The sequence below is a fragment of the Lepidochelys olivacea genome, assembly GCF_965140295.1.
Source record: "Lepidochelys olivacea isolate rLepOli2 genome assembly, chromosome: 3".
NCBI classification, from domain to species: domain Eukaryota; kingdom Metazoa; phylum Chordata; order Testudines; family Cheloniidae; genus Lepidochelys; species Lepidochelys olivacea.
In genome coordinates, this window is record NC_140413.1 from 75,914,851 (window position 1) to 75,939,288 (window position 24,438).

The 24,438-nt window shown below is 42.7% G+C and overlaps 1 protein-coding gene across 4 annotated transcripts in view; it reads right to left on the reverse strand.

The window, feature by feature from the left end:
• Positions 1–510: 510 nt before the first annotated feature.
• Positions 511–24,438, reverse strand: part of FAXC (failed axon connections homolog, metaxin like GST domain containing) — a 48,371-nt gene continuing 24,443 nt past the window's right edge. For 2 of the 4 annotated variants that reach the window (XM_084624789.1, XM_084624788.1), the window contains exons 6-7: positions 6,132–6,248; positions 516–4,585 (exon numbers count right to left, since the gene is read on the reverse strand). In XM_084624789.1, the coding sequence (XP_084480915.1) occupies positions 4,296–4,585; positions 6,132–6,248 (407 nt within the window). In that variant the 3' untranslated portion in view covers positions 516–4,295. Of the gene's footprint in view, positions 4,586–6,131; positions 6,249–24,438 lie in introns of all 4 variants that reach the window. The other 2 variants (XM_084624791.1, XM_084624790.1) reach the window with 2 other exon arrangements.

Genomic DNA, 24,438 nt, shown 5'->3' on the forward strand with positions numbered 1-24,438 from the left:
AATCTTTGCCAGGCTTCCTCAGCCAAAGAACAAGAGTCACTGGTAATAGTGAGGGCAAGGATAATAAATCAGGTGACAGAATGGAGATTAACTGTATAGAACACAGAAGGGGGGGGGGGAATGCCCCTTTGACAGTTTTCAACTCGATATATTTCATCAGAGAGCTGGTCAAAAGACGTAGGTATTTTCCCTGAAACAATTTGAAGGAAATGAAAATTTTGCATTTCTGACCAAAAAAATCAAAAATTGCCAAAAAAGAATTTCAGGGGGTGGGTGGCCTTTTTCTCTCACTTTTTTGCCATTGTAAAAAGAAGCAGGAAAGTAAAAATGCAATGTTTAATTTCTAATTTGTTTGTCAGAAAACTAAAGATTTGAACCAAAACTATTTTTATGTATTTATTGTGAAGAGGCATTTGTTTTAGCCAAAAGGCATTTTCCACTGAAAAAAAGTGTGAACAAAATATTTTTTGACCAGTTCTAGCAGGAAAAACAGCTGATATTTGTTTCTGGACAGGTTAAATTAGGGTAAAAATTTCCTGTTATGCCTTGAAAATACAACATACATGTATATTTAACATACATACATTGTTTCTGAAATTTCTTCTAAATTTTAAATCAAAACAAAAATGCACACTTTTCCAGGGTACCCATGATGAGGAAAATGTTACTAACCTCCTCCTTTAAAAAACCTGAGTTGCTCCTAAGAAACAAAAGGCATGGCATGTGTTGTAAATACATTCACACAACTGATCAATACATAGATCAGTGCAGCTAGAAAATTGCAGCTGATACTGGCAAGGGCTGCTGCATTTGTTGTCTCTTTGGATCCTTACAAATTTTTTTTAAATGTTACTTTCCTAAGACAAAATGTGTTACTGCACTTGTTAGTTTCAAGTTAAGCCTTCACTGGAAAATTTGTGGATATTCAGAATAAAAATAAAAATAAAAATCTTAGCTCATAAAGTGACTGTTGCACAACTTATTTTTCCAACCTCAATTTCAGTGGGAGATACTTCTATCTAAAGTACACTTCCTCCTTCTTTAGGGACTAAATGTGCAATTCTAAGAGTAGCAATTTTTATTCAAGTGGTCCTATTGATTTCACATGAACCTGTTGATACAGCAGACCATTGGTCCAAATATTGCCCGACATTATTAGACCAGTTTCAATCCAGGAAGGTGTTCCAGGTTTACACTGTTCTAACTGGAGGCACTGTTTCTGTGACTTCAATGGGAAAACTTGCATAAGTAAGTTTTACTCACATGAATATGAATTTTCTCCCCACGCTGTTTGCCTGCCTCTGTAATACAGAATTCTAAGTACTGGAGATACCCAGAATAGGCCATCTAAGTTCAATCCCCTTCCCTCTTCCATTCCTGCTGTTGTGTGGGGTTTCTAATATCTAAAAGCCACCTCCAGCAAGTGTTTGTCACAAGACATGACACAGATTTTTAATGATTTTGCTCCAGCCACCTCTCTCCAAGGTGTATGTATGGAAGCATCAAAATGCATGAGATTGCACAACAGTGGGGGCAGGGAACCTTGTTAGCATTCTAGTCATTTGTAGCGAAAGTCTCCAGAGTGCTTTTATTTTTCACTCTCCCCAGAGATGGGAAGACACCAATAATCATATCCTCTAACTAGGTTTTTATTTGCCATTCTGAGTGAAAATGAGTCTAGTACTGTATGAAGGTAGAGAATATATCATACAGTTATAAGGGAGATTCTGTTCAGATAGGCTTGAGGTCTGGAATTAGAAAGAATTTGGATACCTAAGAACATGATGGACAGAATGCTGCTCTCTCACTGCTTTTACATCAGTCTAACTTCACTCATCTCAGTGGTTACTGCTGTTTACAGCAATGTGGCATCAGAATCAGACCCCATGAATTTAGAGGGGGAAAGTTAACCTTTAGAATTCTGGTCAGATTGGGTCCTTTCCCTTTATGACGGACCACAGTCACAGGCAGATTTGTCAGCCTCTGCATCTGGGGAAGATGCAAGTGCCTTATAACTCAGGTTAATCTTTTAGCTACAGTATCTTATTGCTGTGACACATCCATTTCAGCAGTGGACTCCAGACCTGAAACTCAAGCTCCTAACATCAAAAAGTTGAAAAAACCACTGACTTCAAATAAAGAGCTTTGAAAGTTAAATCAATATATAAACAAAACAAACAAAACAGATATAAACCAGGGTCATATCTGACGTTTTTAAAGAACAAAATTCCCCTGTCCAATGTGATTCTTGTGGTCAGATTTCAACATCTGAATTTCTTCAGGTGTAACACCTAGGTTGAATGATCTGTGGGGTTTCAAAGGCATTTCTGACCAAGCGTGTCTGTCCTTTTAGTCCCAAGGCTTTACCCTTTGTGTCCTGTGTTTTGTACTTAGTTTGCTGACAAGGTTCCTAAATGCTTGGTTTGCACCTTCCTCTCCATCATCTGCAAGTCAACTATAGCTCAGATTCACTTCATGAATAGTACTCATCCATGAGATTGGAAATGTTTGATAGACGCATGACTTCAAAGGAATGTCTGGCCTATTTTAAGAAACAAACACAAAACTATGCATCCCACACTACGCAAGCCATCTGCTGTCTTCATAATAGCTGTTCCCACCTAAACACAAGGAGCAGCCACCAGGCTGGTTGTGGATCGCCACGTGTGAACTGTGACTCTCCCATTCCAGATCCACAGCCAGCTCTGTGATTCCCTGGAACAATCAAAGGACTCCGAGCTGGAAGGGGGTCTTCACAATTAGTGAAAAGATTTCTTTTAAAGCTTTGGGAAACTCCTCCATTTATTTTGAATTCTCAGTATTGGGAGAAGCAGTAACAATCATGAGAAGAGTCCTCAACTGCCCCTTTTACCCTTAGCTTCCCAGAATACAAGATACAGGAACAAGTTATTTATCAGCTGCATGATTAATAATGTTGCAAAGTGGTCCTGTTCACGTAACAACTTTTTTCCTAAACCACGAAAGCCATGCTTAAAACATTTTGAGGGACACCATCAAGATTTGTGGACCCAAAATCTGATTTTTCTTAAATATATTTACAAACATCTTGACATACTTTAATTCCTCATATGCTTTTTCTCTGCCTGAAATCAGTCAATCAGTGTCAGCATCCAGTCTGGCATGGGGAAATCCACACAGGCTACAGAACTGGCATAGCCAGCAAGTTCCCTTCTACACATTCCCACCCACCTGGTTATAGGGAGTGCGTCAGGGGCTCTAGACCCAATATAGATGACCTACCTAGCCTTCACCCTAAGGCATGTTGAGTTCTGCTCTGGCACTTCTGAGGATCTGGTATTTTGAATTTACATAGCATCTTATACCCGGCAGCACTCCACAGTGCTTCGCAAACTTTTCCAACTGATACACAAAAACTAGAGAGACTGAAGTGTCCAGCACTGCAATGCAGTTGACTCCGGGGTGGTGCACTTTAGGTGTTTAACTTAACAGTATCTAACAATACCACACAACAGTTTTCACCAGGAAGTGGAAAGAACACTTGATATAATCGAAACTGCAAGGGGAATTTGGATGGGCAGAGTATATATATATACCTGAGATGGGGTTTAGCCAAGACTCCTAAACAATCTTCTGAGGGATTATTAGGTAATAATTTAAAATACTCTGAAGTCTCCCTTTCAACTAAAAAAGTTATAAAACTGAAAGATTTCAAGCTATTGTACAGAATAGGAATTATAAAATGTTGCTTTTTTCATGAGCACATTTTCTTCTTGCCTTTATTGATTGACAGTCTGTGCACTGGAGACCAAACCCCTACTCCTCTCTTATACACATAACGTACACACCCAGAGTGCAAGAAGCTGTTGAGTAAAGTTGCCCTGGCATCCTGTTGCATTAATACAGTGAAATCACTGCTTACCAAGAGGGGAGAGGGGAATTCCAATAAACACTTTTCCCTTTCTGTCAACCCCTTGCTGTGAAGATGAGAAACTCAACACACAGCAGCTCTCGTGACCTCTCTGTTCCACCTCTGGTCGGTTTGCTCGCATGATTTTGGAATCTGTTTTCAGTGGGAGCAATGTGTAGGCCTAAGATCCTCCTACCTTCTGGATCTCTTGTTTGCCTTGTTCTAATTGTTTAACCTAAGCTCCATCTGAATGGATTTACAAAATGAAATAAGGCTGAAATAGTCCAGGTACCATGTGAAATGTGTCAAGCACAATGATCTCTTCCACACTGGCATGAACATGGGAAAGTTGGACTCGTCCCAAGAAGTGGCATTTCTGATACAAATGGAGAGGTGCTTGGATACATTACTTGCATTGTGCGTGATCTGTATAGTCATCCATGTCCACATCAGAATCGAAGAGCGAGTGTCCAGTATAATCTGTGTCAGGAGTTTGGGAAATACTGTTCTCTGTCCCCTCCTCATCAAATGTTTCTGTCCTTGAATAAAAGCTGAAGTCCTGCAATGGGGTGTGAGTCTTGCTAGCTTCACTACTTTCCTCAGATTCGTAAAAGGTGTTATCGTCGTCCTGGTGCCACTCTGGCCAGAATTTCCTCCTTATTCTTTCACAGTACATAGCAAGGTTAATCAGTTCACCTGCAACACAGTAAAATAAGCCAGTGTAAATACTCCTAATCATTAATCCTGTGACAATGTTTACTGCAAAGAAAATTCACAGGAGTGGTCTTCAAAGAAATCTTCCTGGCTTGTTTCCAGGGAGGCATTAGAGACCTCTTTCCAAAAGGCTAAGATGCGATCAAACATAGTAACGGTACTGTTTACGAGTTCAATCAAATGAAAAATGCAAATGGTTGTGACTTGATTAACATACCTGTGGTAAGCAGGGTCAAAATGAAAGGATTATGTATGAGCGTAGCTATAAAGTTAAGCAATTAGAATTAATCTTCATGAATGTGACTCAAAAGAAAAAGATTACTGATTTTATAAATCTGTCACAATAAAATTGTTATGCATTTTGTACAAACCTGGCATCCAAAGACAGAATTTGGCCATACATATTCTATGTACTTATTAAATGAATGTCGTGCAATTGGAGGCAAATTTTGGTTTTGGACCACAAGATGGCAGTACTGTTCGCAAGATAAATTTGGCATTTGACACACAGAATTTTTACATGGTCACTGTAGCACACCCTTAGGTATTGTACACATTAGGGATGGAATGAAAGTATTTTTCTTATACATTTATGAAGATATTATAAAAACCTCAGTGAAGGACAAAACACAACAGTACATCCAGGAAAAACACGTGTGTGCAGTATTTCATAGCATGAGCAGCTGTCTGGTTAGGGGGAGTCAGACTGGAGAGTACTGTATTGTAGGGAATGGGTGTGTCCATCTGATTATTTTGGTAGGGCAGATGGGTTTCAATCAACATAAGGCTAATTCTTGAAATTCATGGGTCCCCTAAGATTTTCCCTGAGATCCTTCAGAGATCAAAGTCATAGAAGAGAAGCATATAACAATAACAACAACAACACCCAGCTCTTATATGCAGTGTTTTTCATCAATGGCTCGGGGCGGGAACCTTCATATTTATCATGCATCTATGACTCCAGATCAAATGTGCTCAGCTTACCAGTAAAAGGGTGGGTTTTTTTCTAACTGCTAGTTCTGCAAACTTACCTTGGGATCCAAAAGTGAAGATGGGCTCCTTCCTTTCCCTGTATCTGCAGTAGCCATTAAGGTTCTGATTTCACTGGGACTACTTGCAGAGTATGATACTACTCAGTGTAAGCAAGAGAGGCATAATCTAGCCCATAGTGATTTCATTATCAAACACTTTGCGAACATTAATTAATTAACAGAGCAAAGGCCAAATTTATTTAAACAGAGTGCTGTAGTGTGTAAGCTACCAAGTACAGCAATAGGAGCAACTAATGTGAAGAATTTCATGGGGGGAAATGAAGGCACCTTTGGACAGAAAAACATCAAAAGTACAGAGTACATCAAAAGACAGGACACTCTAGCTGAACTTCTAGGCTCATTCTGTCTTCAAATGTCATATGATCCTGACAGTGTTTTCCTGCATATTATAATGAGATCCCCCTGAAAGCCTGCCCTAGTCCTACAAGCAGAGAATGCTACCAAAAGAGATGTCCAAATCTCTAAGATTGTCTTACCTTTGATTAGTCTCTCAGGTCTAGTCCCTGGTAATGTCCACATTGCTTGAGCCAGGTGCCCAAAGACAGTGGCATCGAGAGTGGAAAGCTTTGGTCCCATGATGTACTTCTTGTCACCTGTAAATGGTAAAATGGTGAACAGTTATGGACCTGCAGGTACCTCTCCCAACTATAAATATGGATTGCATCTTTTAACATGTGTCTTACTGAAACGATTTGACTGGCAACCCGTATGCTCCCCAAAAATATCCGGTTCTGGGATCTATGCTTTAGCAACTGCATATGGGCCAAATTTTGGCCTGGGCACAGAGAAGGTTCCCAGGGATGGACTCCATTACTGCTATGTAATCCTGTGCAAGTCAGTTGGCTAATTGATCTATAGTGTTACAGAACCACCAGCCCTTCTGCTCCCCTTCTTTCTGTCACGCCCTAAGCACTGAGCAGCAGAATCTACCATGGCATGCAGAGAATACACACTGAGTCGGTTTTGCTACATTCAGAGCTTTCTATGCTATCAGTAGTGGTTGAATGTATGATTTCCTCCTGTCAGGAAAAATCAAAGCTGGCCTGTGATTAACATATTTGCTGAAAGGAGCTGGCAGCCCATGGGTATCCTGCACTAGTCTTTCACCAGTGCAGATCTGGTTTCAGGTCCTTTCTCAGATTGCAAGTGAAAATGAGAGTGGGTGACTTCAACTGAGTACTTACTTAATATTTGTCCAAATCCAAACCATCACCCCATTCGGTACGACTGGCAACTTCTGCTCAAAAGAGGCCTAGTGCTGGAATAGTTAAGTGTGTCGCAGTTCCAGGCTAGTGCATGCCCCTGGATTGGTGAGGAAGTTTGCAAAATTTCTACTCACACAATGCCCAGCTCTAACCCGTACTGTTAGATCTCAGAACCACCTCCCCATTTCAGCGACAAGTTTTACAGCAATTTAAACTGCTTGTGAAGGGTACCAGAATGACAGTTGTGGTGTCTGAATTCTTCTGCTTATCCACAGACCAGGCACAACATGGGAAGGAGCAGAGCAAGCTTCCCTACGCTTCCCAGAAATGCCCTACGATCTGGACTTCAAACCCAGAGGGAGTAATAGGTTATTTTATTCACAGTCCTACTCGGTCACTTGGCCCTTCTGCTGAGATTGCCAACGATGGCACAACAGTACGATGGGGACACTAGTTCATTAGAAATGAAACTGAGATCACTAAGTCATTTCACCCAAGCCTCTAAAGAGCAGTTCTATGTGGACTGCTGCGGGGGTGGACTGCTGGGGGGGTGCTGTAATGCTCTGCTCCCTTCCCCAGGCTGTACCTAACTAGCAGGAGCTAGCCCTAAGTAATGGCATTTTGTCATACATTTCTTTATGGAACTGAAATGTCAGTCACATGTAAAAGTCACATTCCTTGGACTGTAAGGTCTGCAGGGCAGAACTGTCTTTTCGTTCTGTTTGTACAGCGTCTCGCACAAAAGATCCTGGTCTATGACTGGGGCTCCTAGGCGCTACAATACAAATAAATAATTATAATCATCACACAGTAAGGTATGAAAGAAGATTCTTTTGAAAAGCAATTCAGGATCATCATCAGCAAAGGCACATCCAATACTGTATGGATCTGAATCATCCAAATCTATTCATCCCACTTCTGAGTGATAGTCTTCCTCAGTTTGGTTTACACTGCTCTGGTTTGTTGGGGTTACTAGCTTTAGGTTTATAAAACAACTTTAAGCAAAACTGTACAGCAGTGCAACGCAGTGTATTCCAAAGTACTACACAGTCTACTACTCAAGCATCCTACATTGTAGCAATGCAGCTTTGTGAATAACCGAGAATGACGACTTCCTCTATGAAGTCAAACAGAATATTAAAATTGAACACTTTTTCCCTGTGAAAAGACCAGCTACTACATAAGTCCATTGTCTAAATAGAACATTCAGGTAAACAATCCCTCTGGCAGCAGGAAATGCAGCAAATGTCTTTGTGGTAGTTACATTGTGTCTAGTCTTGAACCATCTTGTACAAATCTCAAAAGTTGTTCCCAACACCACAGTTACATACTTTGAGCTAAAATCCCATTTTACCTGCTGCGAGGAATTTAACACAATTTAACTGTGCTTCATGCTCTAAGTGTCATGCTGGGAAGTAACACTGCATTTTGGAGTGGATTTTTAAAAATCTATTATTTTTAAAAAACTATTTTTTTAAAAAACATCAGAATTTATTCATTTAAAATTGATTATGTTCATTTAAACATATTTTATTTTCAAAAATAAATCTATTTAAAATTAAATTTGAAATTATGACAGCCTCTCTTAAGGCCTAAGCTTACCATAATGTATTAAAATCATTTAAATAAAAAATAATATTAAGCCAATCATGTTTGCTGCTGAAGTTTTAAAGAAAGTCATACCAGTGGATTAGTGAAAGTCACTGGCTAAGCATCCCAGCAGCTAGTGTTGCTGAAGTGCTAAGCCAGCTTTTTACAACAGTAGCCTCTTCTGCAAGGGCAGAGTGAATATTTTCTTCATTTCAATTTATTCAATCAGTTCAATTCAGTTCAATAATGAGTTCATTCAAATGTAAGAAAACAACAGGGAGTTGAAAAACCAGGAAAGCTTGTTTTCTTCTTCCAATCTATGAATAAAAACTAGATGTGAGAGGATGAGATTTACTAATTCTAAGGCTTTGTCTATACTACGGACTTTACAGTGGCACAGATGTCCTGCTCCAGCTGCGCTGCTGTAAGGTCTCCCGGGTAGCTGCTCTATTCTGGTGGGAGAGAGCTCTCCCTCTGGCACAATTAAACCACCCTTAACAAGCGGTGGTAGCTATGTTGGTGGGAGAGCATCCCCTGCTTTTGTCGGTGAAACTTTTGTGTGTGTTTTTCACATCCTTGACTGACAAAAGTATTACCAACAGAAGTGCGAGTGTAGACAAAGCCTGAAACCTTGAAGGACATTGTGACAAGAAACAATCAGTTCAATGCACTAACTATAGATAATACTTGCTTTGCTTTGTTTACTAAATCAGTTAGTTTTAAATGCAAAACATATTGTGATAAACTTACTTATTTTTTCTTAAATATCCAGCACATTTAAGGTACTTATTTAATTAATAAAAACTATTAAATGTTGGTTTTGCACATTATTAATTTAATTCCAATTTCTGTCCAAATGCAGCTTGACACAAGTCACGAGTAAAAATTTCAACATCATCCAGTAAATAAGAAATGCACCATTCACTATTTTCTAACACGATAAGGACGCAAAAATTAAGAATCTGAATTAATGTGTGTTAAGCTATATAATTTATTAAGTAAATGTGTACAGATATAGTGCATCCTCGTGGTTAACAAAAGAGAGTACCAAATTTAGTCTAAAGGCTACATTTAGTTGCAAATCAACATGTTTTACTTGTTACAGATCAATGAGAATTGTCATAAATATAAAGGGAAGGGTAAACCCCTTTGAAATCCCTCCTGGCCAGGGGAAAGCTCCTCTCACCTGTAAAGGGTTAAGAAGCTAAAGGTAACCTCGCTGGCACCTGACCAAAATGACCAATGAGGAGACAAGATACTTTCAAAAGCTGGGAGGAGGGAGAGAAACAAAGGGTCTGTCTGTAGTCGTCTTGGCCGGGGACAGAACAGGAATGGAGTCTTAGAACTTTTAGTAAGTAATCTAGCTAGGTATGTGTTAGATTATGATTTCTTTAAATGGCTGAGAAAAGAATTGTGCTGAATAGAATAACTATTTCTGTCTGTGTATCTTTTTTGTAACTTAAGGTTTTGCCTAGAGGGGTTCTCTATGTTTTTGAATCTAATTACCCTGTAAGATATATACCATCCTGATTTTACAGGGGGGATTTCTTTATTTCTATTTACTTCTATTTTTTTATTAAAAGTCTTCTTGTAAAACACTGAATGCTTTTTCATTGTTCTCAGATCCAAGGGTTTGGGTTTGTGGTCACCTATGCAAATTGGTGAGGCTTTTTATCCAACATTTCCCAGGAAAGGGGGGGGTGCAAGTGTTGGGAGGATTGTTCATTGTTCTTAAGATCCAAGGGTCTGGGTCTGTAGTCACCTAGACAAATTGGTGAGGCTTTTTACCAAACCTTGTCCAGGAAGTGGGGTGCAAGGTTTTGGGAAGTATTTTGGGGGGAAGGACGCGTCCAAACAGCTCTTCCCCAGTAACCAGTATCAGTTTGGTGGTGGTAGCGGCCATTCCAAGGATAACGGGGGTAATATTTGTTACCTTGGGGAAGTTTTGACCTAAGCTGGTAAAGATAAGCTTAGGAGGTTTTTCATGCAGGTCCCCACATCTGTACCCTAGAGTTCAGAGTGGGGGAGGAACCGTGACATGGTGGCACAGTGGTGGGATTAACCTGAAATCATTTTGAGATCCAGTTGAGATTTTTTGAACTAGAAATACAGATTTTAAAAAGGAATTTTTAGGAAGTCCAGAAGGCAGCTTTGAAACTGAAAGCAGCTTGGTTTCTCTCTGCTTTGTGGCCAAGCAGAGACAAAAGGGGATTATCTTGTGAATTGCAGGTTTTCTTTGCCTAGAGGCAGGGTACTTAACTCCTGCAGGGAAATTCACAGTCTTCCAACCCAGAGGTTTGTTTTTTTTTTTCTTTTCTTCCTAAAAGTAAATAGGGGGTGTGTGCTCTACCCATTTGCCTGGAGACAAAAGTGGCAGGGTTTTTTTTTAGGATTTTGATTTTTTTGTTTTGTTTTACAAGGAGCACAGGTTTGAAAAGAAATTTTTTTTTTCTTTGGGCTGGGTAAGCAGTTTTCCAAGTAGTTGGAGGTTTTTTGCTTTAATTTGGGCCCAGAGCAGAGACAAGGGAATTGTCTTTTTCTGTAGGCTGACAATCACTATCAGAGAATAGGTATTCTATTCCAGCACAGCAAAATTTTACAGCCAAGTTTTGTTTGTTTATTTCTAAACCTCGGGTGTAAAGTTAGTTAAAAACAGAGAGGTTAGAATGGCCAAATCCTCAGCTCGACTACAGCTGGAATTAGCCAAATTTCAGGCTGAGGAAAAACAAAGGGAACATGAAAGACAGATAGAACTCATGCGGCTGAAGGAGGAGGAGAAGGAAAAAGAGAGGAAGCATGTGGAGGAGATGGAGAGGATAAAGGCCCAGCAGAATATACCAACAAACCCTAGCAATCCTTCTCCAGGTACCACTTCCCATCCCAGAAAGTTCCCCACCTACAAGGCAGGTGATGATACTGAGGCCTTCTTAGAAAACTTCGAAAGGGCCTGCCTTGGGTACAACATCTCTACTGACCAATACATGGTAGAGCTGAGGCCGCAGCTCAGTGGACCCTTAGCTGAGGTGGCAGCTGAAATGCCTAAAGAACACATGAACAAGTATGAACTGTTTAAATCCAAGGCGAGAGTCAGAATGGGGATAACACCCGAGCAGTCTCGTCGGAGGTTCAGAGCCCTAAGGTGGAAACCAGACATGTCATTTACCCGACATGCCTACCACATTGTAAAACATTGGGATGCCTGGATATCAGGAGCAAGTGTTGAATCTCCAGTAAATTTGCCCTTCCTAATGCAAATGGAACAATTCTTAGAGGGTGTTCCTGAGGAAATAGAAAGATACATCCTAGATGGGAAACCCAAAACTGTAATTGAGGCAGGAGAGATTGGAGCCAGATGGGTGGAGGTGGCAGAGAAGAAGAAAACTGGTCGCAGTTGGAGCGGAGACCAGAAGGGACCACCCCAGACCACACCCTATTACCGGGGGCCGCCCAAAGCCCCACCTACCTCCCAAAGAACCCTCCAGACCCCTTATCGTCCCACCACCCCGTTCTCCAGCAACCCACCTCGCCCCGGTGACCCGTCAGCTGGACGATGTTTTAAATGTAACGAGCTGGGGCATGTAAAGGCCAACTGCCCCAAGAACCCCAACAGATTACAGTTCATTGCACCGGAATCACACCAGAGGTCCACAGGCCCAGATACCTCCCAGATACCCTTGGAGCGGAGGGAAACTGTGAGTGTGGGCGGGAAGAAGGTCACCGCGTGGAGGGACACCGGAGCACAAGTGTCAGCTATCCATGCTTCCTTAGTGGACCCCAATTTAATCAACCCAGAGATCCAAGTGACGATTCAACCCTTCAAGTCCAACTCTTTCAATTTGCCTACAGCCAAGTTGCCTGTCCAGTACAAGGGCTGGTCAGGAATGTGGACTTTTGCAGTCTATGATGATTATCCCATCCCCATGCTGTTGGGGGAAGACTTGGCCAATCATGTGAAGCAGGCCAAGAGGGTGGGAATGGTCATCCGCAACCAGGCTAAACAAGCCGTGAGGCCTAGCTCTGTTCCGGAAACTTCTATCAGGACCCAGTCAGAGGTGATGGACCTGGACCCCAGGCCAATGTCTGCAACAGCAGTAGTAGATCCAGTCCCAGAGACCCAGACGGAACCAGTCCCAGAACCGGAACCAGCCAAACAACCAACACCAGACCCCGTGTCAGCACTGAATCCAGTACTTGCAACCTCAACACCAGAGGGCCCCACCGAACCTGAACTGGCAGCAGCCGATAACCCTACACAAGAGGCTCAGCCGGAGCCTGAATCCCAACATAGTGCACCAGCGGAGAGCGGTTCACAGTCAACAGAAACAGCTCCATCCCCTATATCGCTTCCAGAGGGACCAAGCCTAGGTCCACAATCCCATGAGGAACTGATGTCTCCAGCATCAAGGGAACAGTTCCAGACCGAACAGGAAGCAGATGAAAGCCTCCAGAGAGCTTGGACGGCGGCACGGAGCAACCCACCGCCTCTCAGCTCTTCTAATCGATCCAGGTTTGTTGTAGAAAGAGGACTTTTATACAAGGAAACTCTTTCTGGGGGACACCAGGAAGACTGGCATCCTCAGAGACAGTTGGTAGTTCCAACTAAATACCGGGCCAAGCTCTTGAGCTTAGCCCATGATCACCCTAGTGGCCATGCTGGGGTGAACAGGACCAAAGACCGTTTGGGGGGGTCATTCCACTGGGAGGGAATGGGCAAGGATGTTTCTACCTATGTCCAGTCTTGTGAGGTGTGCCAAAGAGTGGGAAAACCCCAAGACCAGGTCAAAGCTCCTCTCCAGCCACTCCCCATCATTGAAGTTCCATTTCAGCGAGTAGCTGTGGATATTCTGGGTCCTTTTCCGAAAAAGACACCCAGAGGAAAGCAGTACATACTGACTTTCATGGATTTTGCCACCCGATGGCCGGAAGCAGTAGCTCTAAGCAACACCAGGGCTAAAAGTGTGTGCCAGGCACTAGCAGACATTTTTGCCAGGGTAGGTTGGCCCTCCGACATCCTCACAGATGCAGGGACTAATTTCCTGGCAGGAACTATGAAAAACCTTTGGGAAGCTCATGGGGTAAATCACTTGGTTGCCACTCCTTACCATCATCAAACAAATGGCACGGTGGAGAAGTTTAATGGAACTTTGGGGGCCATGATACGTAAATTCGTAAATGAGCACTCCAATGATTGGGACCTAGTATTGCAGCAGTTGCTCTTTGCCTACAGAGCTGTACCACATCCCAGTTTAGGGTTTTCCCCATTTGAACTTGTATATGGCCGTGAGGTTAAGGGGCCATTGCAGTTGGTGAAGCAGCAATGGGAGGGATTTACACCTTCTCCAGGAACTAACATTCTGGACTTTGTAACCAACCTACAAAACACCCTCCGAACCTCTTTAGCCCTTGCTAGAGAAAACTTACAGGATGCTCAAAAAGAGCAAAAAGCCTGGTATGATAAACATGCCAGAGAGCGTTCCTTCAAAGTAGGAGACCAGGTCATGGTCTTAAAGGCGCTCCAGGCCCATAAAATGGAAGCATCGTGGGAAGGGCCATTCGTGGTCCAGGAGCGCCTGGGAGCTGTTAATTATCTCATAGCATTCCCCACCTCCAACCGAAAGCCTAAGGTGTATCATATTAATTCTCTAAAGCCCTTTTATTCCAGAGAATTAAAGGTTTGTCAGTTTACAGCCCAGGGAGGAGACGACGCTGAGTGGCCTGAAGGTGTTTACTACGAAGGGAAATGTGCTGGTGGTGTGGAAGAGGTGAACCTCTCCATGACCCTTGGGCGTATGCAGCGACAGCAGATCCAGGAGCTGTGCACTAGCTACGCGCCAACGTTCTCAGCCACCCCAGGACTGACTGAACGGGCATACCACTCCATTGACACAGGTAATGCTCACCCAATTAGGGTCCAACCTTACCGGGTGTCTCCTCAAGCTAAAACTGCTATAGAACGGGAGATCCAGGATATGTTACAGATGGGTGTAATCCGCCCCTCTGAAAGTGCATGGGCATCTCCAGTGGTTCTAGTTCCCAAACCAGATGGGGAAATACGTTTTTGCGTGGACTACCGTAAGCTAAATGCTGTAACTCGCCCAGACAACTATCCCATGCCACGCACAGATGAACTATTAGAGAAACTGGGAAGGGCCCAGTTCATCTCTACCTTGGACTTAACCAAGGGGTACTGGCAGGTACCGCTAGATGAATCTGCCAAGGAAAGGTCAGCCTTCATCACACATCTCGGGCTGTATGAATTTAATGTACTCCCTTTCGGGCTGCGAAATGCACCCGCCACTTTCCAAAGACTTGTAGATGGTCTCCTAGCGGGATTAGGAGAATATGCAGTCGCCTACCTTGACGATGTGGCCATATTTTCGGATTCCTGGGCAGACCACCTGGAAGATCTACAAAAAGTCCTTGAGCGCATAAGGGAGGCAGGACTAACTGTTAAGGCTAAGAAGTGTCAAATAGGCCTAAACAGAGTGACTTACCTTGGACACCAGGTGGGTCAAGGAACTATCAGCCCCCTACAGGCCAAAGTGGATGCTATCCAAAAGTGGCCTGTCCCAAAGTCAAAGAAACAGGTTCAATCCTTCTTAGGCTTGGCCGGTTATTACAGACGATTTGTACCGCACTACAGCCAAATCGCTGCCCCACTGACAGACCTAACCAAAAAGAAACAGCCAAATGCTGTTCAGTGGACCGGAAAGTGTCAGAAGGCCTTTAACAAGCTTAAAGCGACACTCATGTCTGACCCTGTACTAAGGGCCCCAGACTTTGACAAACCGTTCCTAGTAACCACAGATGCATCCGAGCGTGGTGTGGGAGCAGTTTTAATGCAGAAAGGACCTGATCAAGAATTCCACCCTGTAGTGTTTCTCAGCAAAAAACTGTCTGAGAGGGAAAGCAACTGGTCAGTCACTGAAAAAGAATGTTATGCCATTGTCTACGCTCTGGAAAAGCTACGCCCATATGTTTGGGGACGGCGTTTCCACCTGCAAACCGACCATGCTGCACTAAAGTGGCTTCACACCGTCAAAGAAACTAACAAAAAACTTCTTCGGTGGAGTTTAGCTCTCCAGGATTTTGATTTCGACATCCAACACATCTCAGGAGCTTCTAACAAAGTGGCTGATGCACTCTCCCGTGAAAGTTTCCCAGAATCAACTGGTTAAAATCGTCCTTGAGATGTGGAAAATATTGTTAGTCTTTATGTACTTGGTAGTATATTTAGAGATGCATGTGTCTTATTAACTCTGTTTTCCTAGAGCTCCAGGAAGAAATCCCAGCCAGTGTTTCACCCTAGCTGAGATTTGGGGGGCGTGTCATAAATATAAAGGGAAGGGTAAACCCCTTTGAAATCCCTCCTGGCCAGGGGAAAGCTCCTCTCACCTGTAAAGGGTTAAGAAGCTAAAGGTAACCTCGCTGGCACCTGACCAAAATGACCAATGAGGAGACAAGATACTTTCAAAAGCTGGGAGGAGGGAGAGAAACAAAGGGTCTGTCTGTAGTCGTCTTGGCCGGGGACAGAACAGGAATGGAGTCTTAGAACTTTTAGTAAGTAATCTAGCTAGGTATGTGTTAGATTATGATTTCTTTAAATGGCTGAGAAAAGAATTGTGCTGAATAGAATAACTATTTCTGTCTGTGTATCTTTTTTGTAACTTAAGGTTTTGCCTAGAGGGGTTCTCTATGTTTTTGAATCTAATTACCCTGTAAGATATATACCATCCTGATTTTACAGGGGGGATTTCTTTATTTCTATTTACTTCTATTTTTTTATTAAAAGTCTTCTTGTAAAACACTGAATGCTTTTTCATTGTTCTCAGATCCAAGGGTTTGGGTTTGTGGTCACCTATGCAAATTGGTGAGGCTTTTTATCCAACATTTCCCAGGAAAGGGGGGGGTGCAAGTGTTGGGAGGATTGTTCATTGTTCTTAAGATCCAAGGGTCTGGGTCTGTAGTCACCTAGACAAATTGGTGAGGCTTTTTACCAAACCTTGTCCAGGAAGTGGGGTGCAAGGTTTTGGGAAGTATTTTGGGGGGAAGGACGCGTCCAAACAGCTCTTCCCCAGTAACCAGTATCAGTTTGGTGGTGGTAGCGGCCATTCCAAGGATAACGGGGGTAATATTTGTTACCTTGGGGAAGTTTTGACCTAAGCTGGTAAAGATAAGCTTAGGAGGTTTTTCATGCAGGTCCCCACATCTGTACCCTAGAGTTCAGAGTGGGGGAGGAACCGTGACAAGAATCAACCTTTCTTTAGGAAAATAACAAAAGTACAAATGCAAAACAAGATGAGTTAAATCAAGGTTTCCTGGTTGCTGGCTTAAATCATCCTTTAAATCACCTTGATTTAAATCAATCCACCTTGCTGCATGATGATGTTGGTACAGCCAGGGAAGGTAGTGACTGTTATATTCACCTCCTCTCCTGCCAGTGGCCTCCTCTCACACCTGCAGCACGCCTAGCTGCGGGGGGAGGGAGGGCAGACAGAAAATCTCAGTGGAACTCTTCAGACAGTTAAAGCATAATACCAGACATGTGAGAAGAGAAAGAGGGTTCCCAACCTCATTCTTCTGAAATTTTCTTCTCAGATCCCTAAAAACAAATGCAAACAAGACTGTGACTAGGACTAAATGCCCGAGGAAGGGATTAAAGGGGAGTAAAACCAGTCCCCGACACTTCTGCATGGGCTACTTGGACTCTGGATTCAGGCATAGGCAGGCACTCCCAACATGCCTTCGTTACAGCAGAGCCATGAGGCAAGTCATCACTGAGGCCCCATCTACACTACAAGCTTGGGGCAATTCACAGTCCACGTACACACACTCAGGCTAGCTCACTGAGACCTAGCATAGGTATGAAATAGTGTAGCCACAGTCACACAAGCAGCTGCAGCACAACATAGCCGTGCCAAGTGCGAACCCACCTGAACCCCGTGAGTACATATTTGGCACGGCTGAGCCATGCCAGCATTCCCCATGCTATCACAGCTGCACTACAATATACTCACACTAGCTTTCATCAAGCTAGCATAAGCATGTGTGAGTGAGCTCAGCATCACAACCCCTAGCTAGCAGTGTAGACATGGACTACTGATATAAGCAAGCATCAAATTATATCGTAGGCATACCTCCTAGGGCCCCTCGTGGGGTGGCAACACTCTCACAGGACTCCTTGCTCTGAGCTGTACCTAATTCACAATCTTGCCCCAAGAGATGGCAAGAAAGCTGATTCTTGACCATCAGAATTTCCCGGAGAACTTCTCCTTTAGGATTTTAGATAATTAAAAAGAAAAGAAACAGAATTCTCCACAGGGATGACAAGTGCAATAAAAGGAGAGACCATCCTGCCCCACAAAGGTAATTTAAACTGCATCTCTCAGAGTGCTCACCTCCCACAATCGCCAGTGCACAAAAAGCATTAAATGCGCTCCCTGTGCTGACTCAAAGCCAGTGCCCTGTCTTTCCTCAAGTGCCTACTCAGAATCCGCCTCGGCCATGATGCCTGTGGTAAACTGCTAGCTGAGAACAGCTGGGTGGCCAGTTAACAGATTCATTAAAATCTCTTGTTCATTTGCAATTGTAAAAGAAATCATAGAAACCTACTGAAGTCCCTGTGTGGATCCCACCATTGAGCCCTCTGTGCTTCAGTTCCCTATCTGTAAAATGGGACTAATATTATTTCCATATTTTTCCCAGGGTTTTGTGAGGGTATATTCATTAAAGATCAGTGCTAAAATAGTTTGATAATGTGGGCCATTTAAATACCTAAGATATATAGACAATACAGCAGAGTACAAACTACACCACCTTTCTGATAAAGGTAGCATCTCTGGCAGTAATCTGTGTGGAAGTAGAAGACCTTAGTGGTACTTTCTGAAAACTGTAGAAGAAAATTCTGATAAGAAAAATTGACTAAAAAGCTCCTAGCCCACATCTTAACCTGGTGTAAATAGATCTCTCGCTGTTGATTTACACCCATTAACGATCTGGTCCTTGGTGTCCAAAGTTAAGCATGAACTGTTGTTATGCTTACTAATCTGCTGTTTTGCCAGGCCTTCTGGGATATCTTGAGTATGAGAGGTGCTATATAAAATTCTACTTCTACACTATTCTATGCATGCACTTACTGACACCATATACATGTTAAAGTCTGCTTCAGAACGTTGCAATAGTACTCTACCACCACCAGGTGAGGAGTAAAGCTCAGCTTCAAACCAAGCAAGGTAAATATTTCCACCCCTTCCACATAGAGAGACTGGACAGCTGCCAAGTTATTCCTTTACGGAAACTATTTTTGGAGCTAAAAATAAATATTGTTGCTCCAGTGTGTGTTTGTCATGGTGCAAAAGGGGCTCCAAAGTAATCTGATCTGTAACAGTCTCCAAATCAACTCAAGATAAGCAGCCACTTTGCATTAGGATTTAGACAGAACTTGAATCCTCCTACTGTTGCCCTGGGTTTTTCTAATTAAGAACCAAGAACCAATTGCCCCCTCCTATGGGAAAACTCATGGAAGGGAGAAGATAGATGGGAAATCCAGAAGAGCTTTTTATTTAATTGTAAGGGTCAGGGCAATTGCACCCCTATCATGCCGTGGCATTATGCTCAGGGGTGAAAGTAACTTAAGGGACTTACTGGTACACAGGGCTGGGGTCCTAAGCAGGGGTGGTGGGGCCTCAACCAGATGGAGCAGGGCCTTTAAATACCCCGACTGCGGTAGCTGGGAGCCCGGGCCCTCTAAATTACCGCCAGAGCCCCATGGAAGCAGTAGCTGTGGCAGCAGCCGGGAGTTAGGTACCCAGCAGCTGCCATTGAATTTCCTAGGAGCTGGACATCTAACTCCAACATGCACATTTAAAAATCCCAGCCCAGGTGATTATGTCAAGATATCCACACACGAAGGAGAACTCTTGCAGCAGTTGCTATTTATCTGTCTACGTGCTTATACGGCTCCCCGTGCTGTAGTGCCTGAATGACACTTGGATCAGCTGAAAAAATTAAGCCCAAACAGGGTTTGTCAATCACAGGGAGAATCATTTTGTAAAGACAAAGGGCCAGATTCTGACACCCTATCATTGACGAGGGCCACAAATAATTGCATTAAAATTAGTGGGAGTAACACCTTGGGAGCAAGATACTATTCAATACAACGGGGGGGGGGGGAGAGGGGGCAAAATTTGACGCAGTGATATTAGACTATTCCAATGAAGTATTTTATGTTGCTCTTTAACTACACCTCTACCCCGATATAACGCGGTCCTTGCGAGATAAAAAATCTCACCACGTTATAGGTGAGACCGCGTTATACCGAACTTGCTTTGCCCCCCCCCACCGTTCCTTGTTCCCTGACCGCCCCCTCCAGAGACCCCTGTCCCTAATCACCCCCAGGACCCCACCCCCTACCCAACCCCCCTGCTTCCTGTCCCCTGACTGCTCCAACCCCTATCCACACCCCCGCCCCCTGACAGGCATTCACCGGCAACGGCGGGAAGTGGAGCAACATGGCCCCAGCCCACTCCACTCCGCCACCTCCCAGTCACAGTGCTCCACTTCCCGCCACCAGTGAGTGTGGGGAGGTTGGGGAAGGGACGCCCCCCGTACTCACCTGCAGTGGGAAGCGGAGCGCCACGGCTGGGAGCTGGTGGAGTGGAGCAGGCTGGGGCTGGGGTGAATGCAGGGGGGATCTCTTCCCCCAAGCTCCCTCTCCTGAGCGACACGGCTGGGGCGAGGGCTGGGACGAGGGAAGCAGAACAGGCGGCTCCCGGCCCCCTGCTAATCTCCCAGAATACTCTGGGACTGCGGGGCCCCCAAAAGTGCCCGCCCACAGCTCCTGCCTCCCAGACCCTGGGGGGGAGCCCCTGACTGCCCCCAAGACTCTCTGCCCCTTATCCAACCCCTCGGCCCCGGCCCAGCCCGGCACCCTTAACACACTGCTCAGAGCAGCATGTCGGAGCTTTACCGCGTTGTATGTGAACCCATGTTATATCGGGTCGTGTTATATCGGGGTAGAGATGTACTATGTAAATTTCTGTGTTTCTCTGTGTGACACTGTATGGAATATGGGAGACACTTTATGATATTGTTGATACCAATATTATAAAAGTGCAATGAATCTTACCAGATATACCATGTAAGGCATCCATGGAAAAGTTACAATTCACTAAATATGATAATCTTGTTTGTATCACCTTTGTATTGTGAGTTATAGATATGTAGGGTATATCTATGTTTCCAAACTTGTGCTGTGTTTCTGGGTGCCCCCCTAGACAGATTGGCATCAGCACTACCTAGCTTGTTTGATGGGTCATCAGCTGTACAATGAACCCACTGAAAGGCCAGGGACTACACCTTATGAGTCTGCAAGGCATGTGGTATGCGTGTGAGCAGAGAACTCTGAGGCTTTTCCATGCCATGTGCTGTGAAGCTTGCATTTGGGACATAGGAAGTACAAGCCACATGGCAAAAGGAATATAAAGGGCAGCTGCATCATCTCCATTTTGTCTTCATTCCTGCTTTTTACTGCTGAAGTAACTTTGCGACAAACTGAAGCTCTGAACAAAGAGCTGACAGACCCATCCAAGAGCTGTGCATATATTCCAGAGAGAATTTCAAGCCAGCAAACTCACCAATACTGCTAAGAACCTGACATATAGACTGTGAAGTCTCTGTATGTATCTGAGTGCTTTATCATTTAACAACTCTCTTCTTGTTCTTTTTTTTTTTTTTTAATGTTAAACCTTTAGTTTGAGACACTAAACAATTGGCTGGCAGCGTGGTATTTTGGATAAGATCAAAACTAATATTGACCTGGTAACGTGGCTGACTCTTTGGGGTCAGAAGAACATTGTGTATAGTGAGCAGAGTTTTTAAATAACTTCTCACTGTACTGGACCTATGTGATGATTGGGAGCCAGAAAACCAGAATGCAATAAAGGGGGCTGTGTAATTTCTTTCTTTTTTTTGCTTCTTGATAACCAGTGTGGGGGCTCAGAGGTACAGTTTGTGTCTCATTGGTGAGTTTAACTTCAGTGTTAACCACCAGTTTTGGGAATATCTGCTCTCCCTTTTGTAGCCTGCCCTGACCTTGGTATTTTCAGTGAGGGCTGCCACAGGCACCCAGGGTCACACTCTGTTCATTATTAAGTATACAAATTTCATGCAGACTGCCAGTGTCCTAAAAACATTCACCGTGTTCTGCTATCATGCTGTTAACCTGACATTTTAATGAAACAAACAAAAAAGGTGATCAACCAGTTTTAGGAGAGAAGATTAGATTATAAACAGAGTTTTCTAATTGGCTACCCAGATGTCATCATAATGTCAAGCTCTGACTGGTTTTTATTTATAAATTCATTTTGCCTCATTTTTATTTATAAATAAACTTTTATTTACATTGCACTTCCAAGGATTATTGTGCTTCTCAAGCAGCTATTCACATGCGCTTCTGTCTGATGCCTTACTTATTACATTACCCGAGATCTGCAATAATAAACTAGGAGAAGTGTCTGTAAAGTCTTATTGCTTGATTATGGGTCTGATTTCAATCTATATACACGAGGAAATAAGGACGAGCACTTAATTCAGCACACTGTGCCTAGGCATATTATAAAATGTATCATTCTCAGATATATGACAAGACAATGTGGAAAGTAAAGCCATTCCATTGTAGAGAATGACCCAACAGCCTTTTGAAACTGGGGGAAGTAGAAGGAGACACTGCTTTATTTTATAAAACCGCAAAACTGCTAAACAAATTAAAGCCATTTTAGAAAAACTAAATGAATCCTATCAACTAGTTCACAAACAAAGAGCCCAGTGATACTCTCCCAAATCCTCAGCTAGCCACTGACCCATCTTTCCTCTACTTACAAATAATGAATTAATTCCCAGAAAGTTGGGATGAGTTTACAACTGATTAGCTACCCAACAAGAGCTAAATTCAAAATGGATAGTTCAACCAATTCTAATTTACGTATTAATTGAATTTACATGTGGCCTGATGTTCAGAAGTGCAGTTGTCTTCAATATCAGCTGCTGGAGCTGCGCAGCTCTGCAAATAAGGCCCAAAGTATCTTTACATAGTGGTCCAGCTGTTGGAAGGAATGCAGAATATTGTAGGAGATCCCTGTTGGTCACTTCACTTTCCAATTAGTGCTAGTCCCACAGAAGTACTAAACACACATCTGCTAAGATCTCCTCTAAACACACTCTTTGGAAAGAAGTAATATTGCCATTACTACACCCCAAAAAGCACTGTTTGGGAGACATATGGTAGAGATCTCACATAGCCAGTAGGAAAAATTGTGGATGATAATTTTTCTAACACCAAAAGTATTGCATCCGACATAAGGTAACTATTTTCTTTATGACTTCTTTATGATAAATTAATCACTGGACTGGAAGTTGGCAGTTGCCTAGGAACCAGTGAAGATGGCCTGATTGCATTCAATATGGGCAAAGAGAGGACAGTTCCAACCAGAAATATACACACTCATGATGCTTCAAAAGGAAAATTATTGGCAAAATTGACTGGGAGAACAATTTAGACAGAAATGTGAATGAAAATTGGGAGCTCTTTAAGAAGAGTTCATCAGATGGCCAAAAAGCCATAATTCCAAAATCAAGAAAGAGGACAACTTTGGCTACAAGCCCATCCTAGTTCAGTGGCAAAGTGAAGGCTGCAACTAGAAATAAAAAAGCAAAATATAACAAATGGGGGAAAGGGAAGAAAGATAGCATCAATATAAATCAGAAGTTATAGGGTGCAGAACAATTATAAGGGAAGTTAAAAACAACAGGGAAAATCCAGGGCTGACAGGGCAAAGGACAATAAAAAGGAGTTAAGTATATTAGGAACAAAAGAAATCCTAATAATGGTATAGATCCACTGCTATATGGAAAGGGTAAGATTGTTAATAATGACACAGAAAAGGCAGAAGTGCTCAATAAATATTTTGTTCTATATTTGGAAAGAAGGAGGATGATATACTAATATCATATGACAACGATGAACAAACTTCCAGGCCATTATCAGCTAAGGAGTAGAGCTGGTCAGCACAACACTAGCAAAACAATCCTTCGTCAGAATTTGCCTATGCAACAAAATTGGAACTTTTCCAGAGACAGTCTAATTTTGCCAAAGTTCTGATGGAACTCAGGCAGGGAATGAAACCAAATTTCCCAATCAGGATTAAACCAAATTTCAAAATATTGAAATCCTCTACAAAACAGAATTCCCTTTTTCCTTTGTTAGACAACCTCTACTAGGGATAAAAGTTTTAAAATTAGCAGGCCCTAGATAACCTTGCACCCAAGTTTCCTAAAAGAGCTAGGTGAGAAGATCTTTAGACTGCTGACGCTAATTTTTAATAAATATTGGAATACCAGGAAAATTCCATAAGAGTGGAAGAGTGCTAATAATATGCCAATATTCAAAAAAGGCAAACAGGATGATCCAGGTAACTAGATGCTAGATAGTCTAACACAAATCCCAGGCAAAACAATAGAAAAGCTGATATGGGATTCAACTGAAAAAGAATTAAAAGATATGAATATAATTAAAGCTCGTCAACAGGGTTTATGAAAAATAGCCCTGATTTCGTTCTTTGATGAGATTACAAGTTTGGTTGCTAAAGATAACTGCAATAAAGTTATCGAATATAGTTACATACTTATATCAATATAGATATGTAGATATAGTAATAGTTATATAAAATTAGTTTAAACTACTGTAAGGCATTGGGCTTAGTACTACCTGACATTCTGATTAAAAATTGGCATTATCTAATATCAAGAAAACAAACGTTAAGCAGATTAAGAACTAGCTAACTGGCAGATCTCAAAAAGTAGTCATCAAAGGGAAATCATTACTGAAGAGGGGTATTTCTAGTGGGGTTCTGCAGGGACTGGGATTAAGTCCAATGCTATTCAACATTTTAATCAATGACCTGGAAGTAAATATAAAATCACTGTTGATAAA